At 52.7% G+C, this 16,749-nt stretch overlaps 1 protein-coding gene across 1 annotated transcript in view; it reads right to left on the bottom strand.

Annotated features, from left to right (window-relative positions):
- Window positions 1–16,749, bottom strand: part of Dnmt3a (DNA methyltransferase 3 alpha) — a 101,267-nt gene that overhangs the window by 63,581 nt on the left and 20,937 nt on the right. Inside the window, exons 4-5 of the mRNA XM_032908615.1 lie at window positions 8,299–8,363; window positions 7,573–7,742 (exon numbers count right to left, since the gene is read on the bottom strand). Of these exons, the coding sequence (XP_032764506.1) occupies window positions 7,573–7,742; window positions 8,299–8,363 (235 nt within the window). The remainder of the gene's footprint in view (window positions 1–7,572; window positions 7,743–8,298; window positions 8,364–16,749) is intronic.

Here is a 16,749-nt window from a genome sequence, read left to right as displayed (position 1 = left end):
CTAGATCATCCACCCCTTAAACGTTAGTTGTCACCGTCCTTTTCTGGAAGTCTTTACAGCTTTGGGGACCCTTCAGCTAGGGTGGCCTGTTAGATTAGGTGGTTCCCGCCAGCCTCTCTCTAAAATTCTGAGGCTATGACTTGACCTACATTTCAGCACAGCTCACTGGATGGAATATTTTAAGCCGCACACATCTTTGCCTTCTGACAAGCTGGGCTATGCCAACAATAATTGCTCGCATTTGTACAACACAGCGAAATCAACCAAGCATTTCCATATAGTCTTTCTTGTCGCTGGGTTTTGAAACAGGCTCCCATGTGCCGGAGCCGGCCTGGAACTGGATAGTAGCTGAGACTGGCTTGAACTTCTGATCCTCTACCTCCCGGGCGCTGGGATTACGGACCTGCGCTGCCACGCCCGGCTCTACTGCATTTTATTTCTACGATTGGCAGAAACCACAGTGGGTGTCATGTTCTCCCATCACACCGGTGGTAAACCGAAGCTCAGAGAGATTATGAGATTTGTAGAAGGCAGAGGCAGGAGAGGAAGCCTTCAGAACCAACAGCTCCCATCTTCAGTTTCCAGCCTGTGGGTCTTTCGAATGTAGCCTGCCTCTATATCCGCCTATGCCATGCTCTATGCGCACACGGTGAAAACACACACAGTGCACACTGACAGCACACCTCACGTCCGCTGGCACGCAAACACTCGCGCTTGCCTCTCGAGCTCCAGACATCGTTCCTTGTCCCCCAAAAGAGATATTTCGCCTGAAGCCCTTTTCCAGAGAGACATCCAAGCTCCCGTTAGTGCTTAGAGCAGAAGCCACTGACCCAGAATCTGCTGAGCAGATGCCTCAAGTTGGTTTTTCAGTCAAGGGGATGAACTTGCCAGATCTAGCCAGCTACTTGCCTAGGCCTCCCAGGACAATAAGCACGCACAGCCTTTGCCAGCTGGCTGACCTCCCGGGAACTGTCTGTGGCCGTGGAATTTGATGAAAGAATTGTCTTCTGCAGGAGGCAAAGCCCTGTCCTGGGCTGCCTGAGCACCCTGCTACAGGAGCCCTAGCAGGGCATCACAGACCTGCACAAAACACGCACAGCTCTTACATGCACACGCTCACATGCAACATGCCTCACCCCCCTATGCAGGTGGTTCTTGTTCCACAGCACGGGACAGAGGTGGCGCACATCATTAATCCCAGGACTGGGAGGCAGAGGCAGGTAGATCTCTGAGTTCAAGGCCAGCCTGGTCTACAAAGCCAGTTCCAGGATGGCCAGGGCTACACAGAGAAAAACCTGTCTGGAAAAACAAAACTAAAAACTAAACAAAAAAAGTAGTTTGCCCGCCAGGACCTCCATCCTGCCCCCTACAAACTACTCGCTTCAGCTGTTTCTGGAACAAACACACAGAGGGCTGGATCTCATCCTCCACCCTTAGGCCAGGCAACACTGAAATTAGCCACGAACACCTACTGTGCACTGGATACAAATGAAACTCTGTCTTGAGCTCCCAAGGAGAATACCCACTGTTCTGCTTGTGGCCAGCCCCATGGACACCAAGCACATTCATGCCTGCTCTTTCCATAGCCTACCATGTCTGGATGCCCCCCACCCCAATGTACAGAAGCAGCTAGTCTAGATGAAAGAACTTTGCAGCCACCTGGCCTTTGCCAGGTTCCCTGGCTTCTCCTGGCTCCCCACCTGTGGGATGGGGACAAAAGCAGCAGGTGCTCCCCAGGTGACTATGAACAGTAGCAGTGACTGCTGGGTAAAGGAGAGGCCTGGCTAACTTGCCATATCCTACCTACAGCGAAGTAAAATGCTGGTGGCTGACACCTTAACTGTCCTGTGGCTCTACAAAGGAAGCAACAGGCACAGCCAGGCCTTCTGGGTCCAGGCCAGAGGGGACACTTATGAAGGCCAGCTCTCCATGTTCTTCTACATGGCTGACTCCAGTCTTCCCCATACTTACCCTAGGGGACCTGCTTCCCTAACAGGGTTGGGTTCCAGACCTCCCCTTATCATTTAAGGCTTGAAGGACCAATGCGACTGTAAGCCTGTGGTCCCTGCTCAGACTCCTGGAGCTAACCACAGCAGGCAGCAGCTCTCCGGGTCTTCACTTGCCGTGGCTTCCCTTCTGTTCCATGAATGAAGAGGCCTCAGGCTTTTTGTGCCTGCAGACAGGGAGAAAGGAGCTTCCCTTCTATGCTGGGCTCATAGAGGCCATACTCCACACACCCCCATCATGGCTCCCTTCCCTCACAGCCCAGAGAGAGGCAGGCAGGCAGGCAGGTATGGAGGCAAGTAGGTAGACAGATAAGTGGTCCAGAACTAGACTAACTAGGCTAGATTACTATGTACAAGTCCCTAAGTTAATCAATCACTCATATGCAACATCGCAGGCAGGCAGGCAGGCAGGCAGGCAGGCAGGCAGGCAGGCAGGCAGGCAGGCAGGCAGGGTGCTGGCTCTGCGGCTGAGTCATGCAGGAAGCCCGGATGCAAATCCAGGTCTGTATCTAGGGCCTGGCTGACCCCACCTGAGGCCTTGCTGAGAGCACGCCAAACTTGCCGGGTCATAGCACCTAACTTTAGAGAAGTTTAGACAATATAAGACAATCCTGGGCTCTGGTCAGCTCTAGTGGGCCATGTACATCACAGCCTACCCCAGTGCCAAGCATTCAGTTACTCCATTAGGTAGAAATGTACATGTCGTCATCATGTGGAAAGAAAAAATCAGTTTTTCTCTATTTGAGAGGTGGCTCAGTGGTTAAAAGTGTGTATCCGGGGGTTGGGGATTTAACTCAGTGGTAGAGCGCTTGCCTAGCAAGCGCAAGGCTCTGGGTTCAGTTCCCAGCTCCGAAAAAAAAGAAAAAAGAAAAAAAAAAGTGTGTATCGGCTCTTTCAGAGGGCCTGAGTTCTATTCCCAGCACCACACCAGGCAACTCACAATGGGCTACAACTCCAGTTCCAGGGGGTCCAAACCTCTAGTCTCTGCAGGCACCCAGAAACACGTAGCACGCACGCGCGCGCGCGCACACACACACACACACACGCACACACACACAGAGCAGAGCCCCTACATACAATACTGCACTCCTGCAGACCTGTGGAGCTGGCAAGGACCTCACCAAGGATGCCCTTGAGCTGTATGTTACACAGAGGAAGAGTCAGTGCCAAGGGAAACCTGCACTTGCCAGGTCTCTGGGCTGCACTTGGAGGAGGGAAGAAAGCCTGAACCTTTGCCCCACGTGCACATGTACACGCCTGCACATGTGCATATACATACACACATGCACACGCACGCACACACGCACGCGCGCACTCATACTTTGAGCTCTCCAGCACAAATCTGCACCCTGCAGCCTCCTCTACCCCACACCAGGAAAGGCAGAAGGGGCCACCTGCCTGAGTGACTGTGGCATGGCCTCACCATCTCGTAGTTCCCACCCCTGTTGTTCAGGAGTCCTCCAGGACCGTCCATTTCATCCTGCAGACTTATGGAACTGAGCTGTGTGTGAGGCCCTCAGAGAGGTAAGGGAGTCTGACAAAATACAGGGATGGAGTGAGGGAGGAAAGGAACAGTATCTCCAAAGAGTGGGGGAGGGGGAGCAGTTGGATGTTCACAGCAATGTCTCCAATGAAGGAAAGTGCGCTCTCTCTCTCTCTCTCTCTCTCTCTCTCTCTCTCTCTCTCTCTCTCTGGATGGGCCTTTACATCCACACGTGAAGAGCTACGCAGACTCTAAATAGACACCCTTGACCTCAGAGCAGGAGGAGCCCACACGACACTGCAGAGCAGCACATCTGGAAGCCACTGCTCACTCCACTCCACCTCGAAGGACCCTGAACAGCAAACCGGGAGACCTGTGACTTAGCATCTCCAAGCTTCAATTCAGTCCCCACCAAGAGAGAATCGTGAAAATATCGGTGCCTTCTGGGGCAATGGTAAGAATGAACATAACTCATCTAGTGTGTCTAGCAAACAAGCAATGCTCAGCGCATCTCGGCCACCAAGTTTCTGAAGCCAGAGAAAAGGGAAGCGTGGAGGTCTCAGTTGGACATAGCCCAGTCACAGAGATAGCCCGGTCACAGGGATAGCCTGGTCACAGAGATAGCCCGGTCACAGGGATAGCCTGGTCACAGGGATAGCCCGGTCACAGAGATAGCCCAGTCACAGAGATAGCCTGGTCACAGGGATAGCCCACAGGGATAGCCCGGTCACAGGGATAGCCCGGTCACAGGGATAGCCCGGTCACAGGGATAGCCCGGTCACAGGGATAGCCCGGTCACAGGGATAGCCCGGTCACAGGGATAGCCCGGTCACAGGGATAGCCCAGTCACAGGGATAGCCCAGTCACAGAGCCCAGTCACAGCCCGGTCACAGGGATAGCCCTCCTCGTCTCCCCACACCAGCCCTCTGCTCTCAGCTTCCACAAGCAACAGCTGCTCCCCGGCTCATTGATGGCAGGGTGCAGGAAGGGAGTTCACTTCCACAAATCCCTGTATATTCTCAGAGACAAGCACAGCCCCTTTGTCTGTCACCCCACTCTGCACCCCATCTGCCTGGCCCTGGGCTCCCTGGGGGTGATGCGTTTGGCTCTCATCCATGGCATTCCTCCTTCTTCAAGTCACTGCAGACCCTGGGAATCACTAAGAGAGGGATGTCACTCCTGGGCCATAAGTGACAAGACTCCCAGGGTCCTAACTCCAGAGCTCTCAACTCTGTAGGACCAGCAGGGGCTTGCACCTTGCAACTCCCTTATGTTTGCGTGTGATGCTGAAATGGATGAATTGGGAGTCACGGCTGAGAACAATTGGTCTGCAAACTGTAATCCAAGAGACTACAGCCAGGGCTTTCCCAGAGAGGGAACTGAGCAAGGGAGTAGCTAGCAGGAGAGGTAAGGCAAAAGCAAAGGCCTGAAAATCCAGGAAGGGCATAGATGGTATCCGGAGGCTGCAGGTAGAAGGCTAGATAGGCAGGTGGGGCTGCTAAATGGAAAGGGCCAGCGGGAGCCTCACCCCTCCCCTCAGGCGCAGCAGATGGTTCTACTGTGCCAGGTGTCTGTGTTGGCTCTGTAGACTCTTGGGCTGTAGAGCAAGTCCATGTCGCCCTTATACAACTACACAATGTCCCTGTCCCAGGCTGGCTTTTAAGGACCCTTATGACAACTGTCAGTGTCTCTACCTGCCTTTACCAGGTGGCTCTGCTGGAGCCAGCCCATGGGTGCCAGGTGAGCCAGGATGTGTGCTGTGGGTGTAGGTGGTTTGAAAGGAGGCCCAGCTCTAGCCTTTGTCTCTCCAGATTGCTGTCATCTTTTGGCATAATGGCCCCTGCCAGAATGTGAATATGCTCACTCTATCAGCCCCAGGATCTAGGGCTGGGCGTGTGTTTGTTGCCACCAGAGCCAGAGCAGTTACTATGGGTAGATAATAATAGCATTCGTAATCCCTCATAATTGGACCAGACTTTGCTGTCTGCAGGGCACTTCCCTGCCCGTGACCTCATCTGACTTCCACAGGCACCCTGTAAGACGGGCAAAGCTAGAGTTACTATCCCCATTTTTCCAGCTGAGCAAACACAGCCCAGACGGCCTGCAGTCGCATCTCCTGAAGGTGGCATCCCCAGCGTTGGGGCCTGGACTTCTGACTTCTTGTTCAGCGTTTCTTCCTCTGCTTCGGAGTGAGCTATCATGGCACAGGGAGCACGTGACTCGCTGCTGTGCAAGCTGGGGTTCACAGTCTGATGACAGGAGTCTGTGCCAGCTGTGGGGCTGTCTGGAGTGTGTGAAGGTCTATCAGCATCCATCAGAACATGGAGCAGAAGAGGCTCGGGGTTACCCAGCCGAGCAGAGAGAGAAAGCCAGGCCCACGGAAAGGAGGGAATTAGCTTCACCACCACTGCCACTGCAGTGCTCAGGAGACTGTAGGTATAGCCACCATTATGGCCAGGGACTGTGCACTCCTTGAGTAGAGAGCAAGAGGAGTTCAGAAGGCCCACAGGGAACTTAGACTGTCTAGTCGTTTCCCAGGAGATCACAGAGGAGAGGCTGGATGTAGCCCCAGGAGTAGAGTCTTTGCCTTGCACCCACGAGGCTGGGTTTGAACACTGGATAAACCAGCCGGGGTGGCACAAGCCAGGAAGTGGAGGGCAGGAACAGAGCTTCAAGGTCACCCTTTATTACACCAAGCATCTAAGACCAGTTTGGACTGCATGAGACCATGTCTAAAGGGGAGGAGCTGCGGAACTAAGAACTTCCAAGGGTCCCTGTCACAGTGATTCCCATCTTGTCAGCACATGTGTCAGTACATATGACCACACATGCACACACACGGCACTGTGCAGGGATGTAGGCTGGGCCCCCGGACCTTTTGTGTGCACACCTACGTATATGTGTGTATACTGGGGGTAGGGTCCTTGTCTACATCAGGGCTATGGGTGGTTATGGTAAGGTAAGATCCAGGAGGCAAGAGAGCGGATCCCATCTGGGCTCACCGCTGCCTGAGCGCAGCATCCCCTTCTGTAAACCTGGCCATCTGTTGCACCTCAGTTGTTTCAAGGGTTGCCATCAAGACAACAGGAGCAAGGGTGGAAAAGAGAGAGAACACGGAAATACACTCTAAGGATGAACAAGGCAGAAAAGGGCTGAGTTCACGTGAATGTGACAGCCCCCAGCCGCTGGCCCTGGCCTGTGTGGACAACCCTGTCAGAAGAACAAACCTCACACACCTCTCCCAGAGCCCCAGAGAGGCAGGACAGTAAGGCTGACAGACTGACAGAGGGGCCGCAGAGTCCAGTTAGTGGCCACAGCTCCAAGGCAACTTTTTGTGGCCCTTCAGAGGAATTCCCACCCATCTGATGAAATCCCTTTTGACTGACTTGATCCCAACCTGGAGTTCAGCAGTAGGGGGATGAGGTCACCTCTCACGGGACTCTGAAAACACAGAAGTCACTAGTTCCATGCCTGGAGCCCCATCAAAGGTTACCCAGTGACTCTCACTTGCAGCCTTGGTGGGTGGGACATCATTATCTCCAAAGGTCGATGACGTCACTTGCTCCTGAGCATCTGAGCAAAGCCACGGGCTAGAATATCTGTGTGGGCTGATCACCTCATGTCTACAGTGCCCCCAGAAAGCGACTAAATACGGGGCGGGGGGGGGGCTCTAACAGGGGCACAGTGATGCCGGAGGTCTTACAGCTAGTATAGTGCAGATCCAGAAAGAAATGCAGGTGTTTGGACACCCCCCTCCCTGCAAGGATGACCCCTCAAAGCTGCACAGACCTATAGTTTGGGCCTGTGGATCCTTAAAGTTAAGCCTCAGAGACCACAGTGGTTATAGGTATGGTGGTGCAACCAGAATGCCTGGGTTCAGATTGGTGCCTCAGCTTAGAATTTACCCTCTCTAAGCTTCAGTGTCCCAGCACCTATTTGGCAGAAATAATCAGTATATGTGACCCCATGACCCATCACCACAGCAGGTCAGCATCCCTAAGCTGTCACTATGTGGGGACAGGCCCCTCTCCTTTCCTGGGCACCAGCCACAGGGTGCCCTAAAGAACCAAGAGGGTTGCTCACCTTTCGATCATCCTCCCGCTCCAGAGAGGAGGTGCTGGTGTCCCCGGGGCCGCTGGAGGGCATTGCGGGCGGCTGGGCAGTAGGAGGCAGGCTGGGGCTTCGAGGGCGCTGTGGGACTGCGAGGGCTTCAGAGAAGGTATTATCGTGGTCTTTGTGAGCAAGAGCTAAAACTTAAGCATAGGTCCTGATGTCAAGCCCTCGGAAAGTGATGCCTCAGCGCTGGGCTTCAGGTGGCTCTGCCTGCAGGGGAGAGAATTTGGTCAGCAGGGCACAGCACAGACACTCCCGGGATTAGCCTCCAGCCCAGGGCCAGCCTGGCCTCTGACCTCTCTTCTCCCAGTCTCACCAACACCCCAGAGTGTGAGAAACTGAGGCAGCCTCTACCTCCTCTAAGAGCCCGGAGGCTGTGACAGTCCCTCTCAGAAACTCGAAGGTGTAGCGTGTCCCACTGTTGGGACTTTCAGAGGCCTCCTGCTCCTCCCCTCTCAGCTTTTCTTCCCTCTGAACACTTCCGAAACCCTCCCTCCCACCCCAGCCAGTCCCTGGGAAACCCCAGCCACCACCAGAGGCCCCCAGCCCAGCTACATTTTCCTTCTAATCTGTCCTCACCCGACCCCCCCACCCCCACACTGCTGCTCCTCGAGTGGAGGAGGAAGTGAGCAGCAGCCACAGGATGTAGTGAAATGAATGTCATTTTGCTCAGCCTGCCCAGGACCGGCACCTCACTGACAAAGCGGAGGCCTGAACCCAGGCTGTTCTGGGATGCCGGGTTTGCTGCACTCTTTGGGTGCCTAGGGGTGAGCGGAACAGGCACGCAAGCCGCCCTCTCCAAGCTCCTCTCGCGGCCCCATTTGCAGTCAGAACCGGTGGGCTTGAGCTCTACACAGCTGTATTTTAGGGGTTTTTCTTCCTCCCTCCTCCAGGTGTGGGCCGCAAGCCAGTGAAATAACAAAGCTTGAGCCTCGGGCCACAGCTCAGGGTGGGTGTGTTACTGCCACAAATCAACCCCCTTCACTCCCGGAGACACACAACCGTTCCTGCTCCCCCACCCCGACCCCCTCCCAGAGACAGCGCCAAGTCCCTGCCTTGAGTGTGTGGCTGCCGGGGAGGGGATTGGCAGGAGTGGGAGAGTAGGAGGTAGGCTGGATCCAAGCCCACCCACACCCTTCCCCTTCCAGTTCCCTGTTCTGCTTCCCAGCTCCCCTCCCTGTTGAGCCTTTCTTCCCAGCCCCCTCTGCCAGGGCTCCCTGGAAAACCAGGAACGGGAGACTGCCCGAGCTTGGGTTTCCCACAGGCCCGGTCCCTTCCCCAGAGATGTGATAGCCTGGGAGGTGGGTGCCCCAGTTCGGACTCTGCACTGGCAGCGATGGGAAGAAACTGGAGCTGGGAGGGGACATTGCAGAGCCAGGAGAAAGGGACTTAGAAGTTAAAAACCAAGCACTGCTGGAGAGGCTATGCCCAGAGCTGTACTCTGTCTAAGGCGACTCCAGGAAGGAGACACCTTACTCCCTACAACATTTAGCTTGTCTGGGCACTGGGTTCAAGGTTGGCTGTCCAAATCCCGGAGAGAGTGGCTGTCAACAAAGAGAGTGGCTCTGCATAGTGACACCATACCTCATTTGGCAAGCTCCAAGTGCTTCCCTAGTTTATTGCTAAGGCTAAGGTTCAAACATTTGGGACATGTCTAAGGCGTGAGCCAGGTCTCATGACTGAACTCTGAGGGCCTGAGTGCTCTTGGAAGCTCCACCCCCCATCCCCAACTCCACAGCCTCGAAAGAAAACCCAGTCCTCAAGAGGCTTCCCTCTGCTATTGGCCAGTGATCTCACCCAAATCCCAGCATCCCTTTGTGGCTATAGATGTTTCCAATCACCGCGCATCACAACCTTGACAAGTGGGTGACAGCCCAGAGACTCAGTCAGTGAAACAGAATGCTGGACTCACAGCTAGTGGATGAGGTCCCCCTGGGTTAGCAGACCCCCAAGATGTCATCCAGCTCCCACCTGCCAGGCTGTTGGAACCTCATGGGCAACAGGAGCCCTGCCCACAGGCTGGGCATCAAGTACCCACAGTGGGGACAGAACAGACACAAAGCAAGCTGGGAACAGTCTGCTTCACAATCCAGAGACACACAGGGGTACCTGTACTGGAGTACGGAGAGGAGCCTCTGACTACAGAGGGGGAAAGAAGGGAGTAGTCAGGGAAGGCAGAACAGTAGAGGGCACCGGCCACCAGGGCAGACACCCAGGAAAGAGTGGAAAGGAAGGAAATGTCTCAGGCCACACACATCCCTGACACCTAAGCTTTGTGAGAGGTCAGCACAGAAAACAGTGGTCCTGGGGCCAACGTAGGTCCCTTTGTGTTTCTCCAGAGACCTCAAAAAGCCCTCAACATCATCAGTGTGCAGCCAGGGAGTGTCCCATTTAGTGGCCAAGCACTGTTCACCTAAACTTAACAGCCACATTTTTATCTCAAGCTAACCTGGCTACAGGGAGCAGTGGGCTCTGGGACTCACTGTCCCAAACTAGCAGCAAACTCCTGCAGCCCACAGCACCCACAGCATCCTTCTCTCTGAGGCCAAGGCTGCACCACAGAAATCCTCACCATGAGCCCAGCCATCACCACCAGCAGTTTTTTTTTTTTTTTTATCTTCTCCTCAATAATTCTTCATGTCCATCGTGACCCTGAATAATGTTTATAACAACAACAGCATAAAAGTGCTTATCCTTGGGGCTGGAGAGATGGCTCAGTGGTTAAGAGTGCTTGCTGCTCTTCCAGAGGACCCTGGTTCCTAGCCCAGCACCCACACCAGCTGCCTCAAAACAGCCTTAACTCTAGCTCCAGGAGATGACATCTTCAGACCTCCACAGATGCTGGTACACACATGGCAGGTGTGCACACATGCGTGTGAGCGCGCGCACACACACACACACACACACGCACACACACACACACACACACACCGACCTTCAGGGGGCAAATGCTCATTCCCGAACTCCTGATCCTCCTGCCCCCACCTCCCACAAGCTAGGGCAGACCAGCATATCCTACTAACTGAGCCACCCTCACAGCCCATTTGGTTGTACTTTTGTTTTCTGAGAGGGTCTAACAGCCCAGACTGCCCTCAAACTTGCTATGCAGCTGAGAACCTGGATTCCTGATCCTCCTGCCTCCCCGCACCGAGTGCTGGGATTACAGGCATGTGCCACCATGTCTGGAGAGGACTGCAGCACCAGCTAGACTCCGTATCTTACCACCTTCTTCAACCTAGCAGACTTTTTTTTTTTTTTAAGATGTGAAATGACAAGAACAAGGGAAAGGCTTAACAAGGGAAAAGACATTACCAACAAAATTCAAGATTGGGAAAGCAACTTAAGAGCCAAATCTGAGACAGGCATGTAAAAGCGGATTTTCAATGCGCAGTTCTTAACAGATCCTTGTCGCCATAGCACCAGGCACCTGTGGGACTAAACCGAAGAGGATGCATGTGTGAAAACAGAGGGGCCGGAGGAGAACCATCCTGACACCTGCATCCCCTGAAGCTGCAACTTCCGGATTCTCTGGAGGGCAAAATGGTGGGGGTAGAGGTGACATCCCAGCTAGCTGAAGTAAGTTCATTTAAAGGCTGAGTTCTTAGCCCCTTAGGGACTCAGGGACAGGACAACAGTGGCAGCCAGACCCTGCCAGGGCAGAAGAATCCCATCAATACCACAGGAATACCACAGGACTGCCTGTTCATTCACCACTGAGGATCTGAAAGTTGACAAGTCTTCGGGCCCAGAGCTTCCAATAAACTTCTCTGGGTTCGCTGGTCTCAGTTTTTTGGTTTTTTTAATTAATTTTTATGTATATGAGTACACTGTAGCTGTCTTCAGACACACCAGAAGAGGGCACCAGATCTCACTACAGATGGTTGTGAGCCACCATGTGGTGTCTGGGATTTGAACTCAGGACCTCTGGAAGAGCAGTCAGTGCTCTTAACCACTGAGCCATCTCTCCAGCCCCCATTTGTTTTAGTTTTGAGATAGGATTTCTCTATAGAGCTCAGACTGGCCTGAAACTCTCAGCGTAGCCCTGGATGGCCTTAAACTAGACATTTTCCTGCCTCTATCACCTGAGTGGTGATTTCAGGTCTGGATCATCACATCCAGCTACTTCCCTGCCCTTCTGTCCGTCCTTCCTTCCTTCCTCCCTTCTTTCCTCCCTCCTTCCCTCCCTCCCTTCCTTCCTTCCTTCCTTCCTTTCTTCCTTCCTTCCTTCCTTCCTTCCTTCAGAGAAAGGGTCTCACTAATGTAGCCCTAGTTAGCCTTGAACTTGCTACACAGACTAGGTTGGCCTAGAATTCAGAGAGCTCTGCCTGCCTCTTCCTCCTGCAATTCTTAATCAAAGGTCAACCAAGGGCCAATAGATATTTTAGGAGAGCCTCTGACTTGGAAGATAGGAACCAGAATAAAACCAAACCAACTGCAGCAAAACACGTCACATTTCTATAGCCACAAAACAGGAATTCGATGTTACTGAAAAAGAAGAGATCAGGAAAGCACTTCCAGGGGCTGGAGAGATGGCACAGCTCTTAAAGAGGGCAGAGTTCAGATCCCAGAACGCTTGTCAACTGGACGGCGACCGCCCGCAGCACCTGGGCATGTGACATCCCTGGCTTCCTTGGGTATCCACACTCACACACACAGACGCGGCCACATACACAAACACACTGTTAAAAATAAATGCATCTTTTAAGAAAAGGAACCTCTACAAATAGAAGCATTGTGGTAGTAGAAATAAAACTGTGGCCAACTGGAAATAAAATGATTTAGCCTGTGATCCCGGACCCTACCAGCCCACCACCATAACTACAGGAATCCAAAAGGGTGAACGATGTCAGAGAGTCCTGCACTCCTGTTTGCAGGAGGGATCAACTAGGCATCCGCCAATGGATCACCAAATAAAGGGAATGTGGGAGGTATGCCCGGCTGAGTATTGTTCAGTTACTAAACAATAACACTGTCACCTGCAGGCAGCCCTGTGCGGGCACATTAGATTAAGTCACAAGGAAGGCCAAACGCCGAATAGTAAGTATCGTTTGCATGTAAAAGTCTGGCCAGGCCTCTATGAGTTTAAAGACCATCTGGTCTACACAGCAAGTTCCAAACCTGCCAGAGATACACATCGAGACCCTGCCTCGGGGAGGAAGAGGAGGAGGAGAAAGCTTTGTACTCGTGGGTCTCAAAGAAATAAGGTACAGACATGGAGGTAAGGGAGGAGGGGGAGAAAGGACTGAAAGAAAGAATGGGGAAGACATAGTTAATGGTACAGGGGTATATCTGGATACAAGTAAAAAAAAACTTTTTTGTTTTTGTTTTTGTTTTTGTTCCCAAGAAAGGGTTTCTCTGTATAGCTCTGGCCGTCCTTGCATTCACTCTGTAGACCAGGCTGTCTGCCTCTGCCTCCCACCACAGCACTGGGATTAAAGGCATGCGCCACCACCACTGGCTAAAGTACTAACTTTTCAAAAAAGTTAGTTTTTAATTTATGTGAGCGTGACTATGTATGGCACACGTATATGGGTGCCCTCAGAGGCCAGAACGGGGTGTTGTTTCTCTAAGAAATAGATTCCATGGTATGGGGGGAGCGGGGGACAGAATCCAGGCCCTCTTCAAGAGCAGCAAGCACTCCTAACTGCCAAGCCATCTCTCCAGCTCCACAAAGGAATAACTTTCAATGCTCTGTGGCACAGGAGAGCAACTGAGGCCAATACCAATTAATTGTAACTTTCAAAACAGCTGATAAGAAGAGTTTGACTGACACACACAAAAAAATGCTTGGTGTTTGATCAGTGTTGGAGGTGATGGCTATGCCAAAGCCCTGATCTGATTGGACCATTACACACACATACCACAGTGTAGGCAGGAGAGGTGGCTTTGAGGGTGAGGTGCTTGCTACACAGGCATGACAAGGACTTCAGATCCCAAGAATCTATGCAAAAGCCAATCAGAGGCAGAGCACACATGTCTGTAATCCCAGCACACTTCTGTGTGGGATTCTGTCTTCCCAGAAGACAGAAGTAGAGACAGGAGAACCACTAGAAGTTTGCTGGTCAAATGGGTCAAACATCGTTACATACGAACACATGCATGCATGCATGCATGCATACATACATGTATACACACACACACACACACACACACACACACACACACACACACACACACACCACGCCAAAATATCTGACAATGTGCCCCAAGACTATTTGCCTCATGTTTTGCTTTGTTTTGTTTTTCAAGACAGAGTTTCTCTTTGGGTAGCCTTGGCTGTCCTGAGACCTGTGGACCAGGCTGGCCTCAACTCAAGAGATCTCTGCCTGCCCCTGCCTCCCGAGTGCTGAGATTAAAGGTGCGTACCACCACTGTTCATCGTTTAATAGAAGCGGTTTGTTAAAAAGAAAAAAATGATGGACATGATTGTGCATAACTGTCATCCCAGATACTTGGGAGGCTGTGACAGGAGGTTTGCTATGAGTTTAAGGCCAACTTGGTCTATATAGCAAGTTTCAAGCCAGCCAAGGCTACCTAGTAAGATACTGACTGGGGTAAAGGGGAGGAAAAGAACTAAATCTGACCTTTTCTGGTAGAGTTCTTTACGCTGCCGTTTCATCATTTAAGTATGAGAACAGAATAGACACTTTCAGCAGTACAAGGCCTCATACTCTAGTCAGAAGAAGCTGGGAAAAGAGCCTACAATACAGGAGAACCTACAATACAGGAGCACATGAGGCGAGGGAAAGGATTCTTTGCTGTGAAGCTAAAGAGAGAGTACACAGCAACCACCTGACGCATGACCCGAAATATAGGCCTGCCAGGCACCGCCATCTCCATGCATCCCTATTCAACCAGACAAGTGGCAGGGGCATCTTCTAGGCCTACTCTACAACCAGAACCCAGGCACTGACTGTATTTGGATACTCAGTCACCCGTCCTAGAGGACAATCACAGGGATGAACCAAACAAGAGGAAGGCAGAAAAACAGTCACAACCAATGGGTAGAATGAGTTCCAAGGATGACCACAGAGGAACATCATGAATGTCGCAATCACAGCCTCGTGCCTAGAGAAGAGTGGACCAGGACAAGAGAGGAAAGACCTCAAAATGTGGACAGAAGAATTTTAAACCCACTGTTACAGAAGGAATTAGCAACAGGCACAAAGAAGTTTAAAAACAAAACAAAATAAAACAAAACCAAAAAACCCAAGGCAACTACTAACTACAGGGAAAAAAACAAAAAGGAAAGAAACTTGTTAGGCTTGGCTGAGAATAACAGTTACATTAACACAATAATGTAATTATGTTGATTTAACAAAGGCACTTACACACACACACACACACACACACACACACACACACACACACACAGTACAAATGTTTTCTGTAACACAAAATTCACGGCTTAAAGGAACAGATTTCTTACCTGACTTCTCTGCACATTAGAAGTCACAGCAGTTTTCCTAAGGCTAAGGCCAGAGTGCTGGCAGGGCTGCATCCTTCCCTACAGATGCTGGAGATGCTAGGGAGAATCCACTTTTCCATTTGTCCTGCCTTCTAGAGGTTGACCCCTTTCCTTGGCTCACAGCCCTTCCATCGCCAAAGCTAGCAATGATCATCAGTCTCTTTCACCCTCATCCCTTCCCTGCCACCCTGCTCCTGCCTCCTTCTCTCATTTCTAAGGCCCCTGTGGTTACAATGATGGATTCAGAAAACCCAGGATAATCAATCAATCAATCTCTCTCTCTCTCTCTCTCTCTCTCTCTCTCTCTCTCTCTCTCTCTTCTCTCTCTCTCTCTCTCTCTCACACACACACACACAAATAAGATGTAAAGATTTTTCAAAAGGTCTATTAAAAAGGAAATCAATTAAAATGTCTATATAAAGGGATCAAGAAAGTGTTGTATGCAGAAGGGACGTAGGAATATAAGATAAGATCACTGGAGGAAACATCTGGGAGGATTAGACGTGGCAGCCTCTGAGACTGCAAGGGATCGGCAAGCTCCGTACTGTCTCTAGAGGCTACTGCTTCCCAGACCCTTGATTGTGAGGAAAGGTGAAGTTTCCCAGGAGGGACCAGCACTGAGAAAAGGCCTTCACTCCACTGTGAGCACTGGGGAGGCCTTCACTCCACCGTGAGCACTGGGGAGGCCTTCACTCCACCGTGAGCACTGGGGAGGCCTTCACTCCACCGTGAGCACTGGGGAGGCCTTCACTCCACCGTGAGCACTGGGGAGGCCTTCACTCCACCGTGAGCACTGGGGAGGCCTTCACTCCACCGTGAGCACTGGGGAGGCCTTCACTCCACCGTGAGCACTGGGAGGCCTTCACTCCACCGTGAGCACTGGGGAGGCCTTCACTCCACCGTGAGCACTGGGGAGGCCTTCACTCCACCGTGAGCACTTCGCTCCACCGTGAGCACTGGGGAGGCCTTCGCTCCACCGTGAGCACTGGGGAGGCCTTCACTCCACCGTGAGCACTGGGGAGGCCTTCACTCCACCGTGAGGGGAGGCCTTCACTCCACCGTGAGCACTGGGGAGGCCTTCACTCCACCGTGAGCACTGGGGAGGCCTTCACTCCACCGTGAGCACTGGGGAGGCCTTCACTCCACCGTGAGCACTGGGGAGGCCTTCACTCCACCGTGAGCACTGGGGGAAGCTTCACTCCACCGTGAGCACTGGGGAGGCCTTCACTCCACCGTGAGCACTGGGGAGGCCTTCACTCCACCGTGAGCACTGGGGAGGCCTTCACTCCACCGTGAGCACTGGGGAGGCCTTCACTCCACCGTGAGCACTGGGGAGGCCTTCACTCCACCGTGAGCACTGGGGAGGCCTTCACTCCACCGTGAGCACTGGGGAGGCCTTCACTCCACCGTGAGCACTGGGAAGCCTTCACTCCACCGTGATCCCCGGGGAAGCCTTCACTCCACCGTGAGCACTGGGGGAGGCCTTCACTCCACCGTGAGCACCCTTCACCCACCGTGAGCACTGGGGGAGGCCTTCACCCACCGTGAGCACTGGGGAGCCTTCACTCCACTGGGGAGGCCTTCACTCCACCGTGAGCACTGGGGAGGCCTTGAGCACTGGGGGGCCTTCACTCCACCGTGAGCACTGGGGGAGGCCTTCCACCGTGAGCACTGGGAGG

The sequence above is a fragment of the Rattus rattus genome, chromosome 7, assembly GCF_011064425.1.
Source record: "Rattus rattus isolate New Zealand chromosome 7, Rrattus_CSIRO_v1, whole genome shotgun sequence".
In the NCBI taxonomy this organism is placed as follows: domain Eukaryota; kingdom Metazoa; phylum Chordata; class Mammalia; order Rodentia; family Muridae; genus Rattus; species Rattus rattus.
This window is presented reverse-complemented; position numbering and strand designations above follow the sequence as displayed.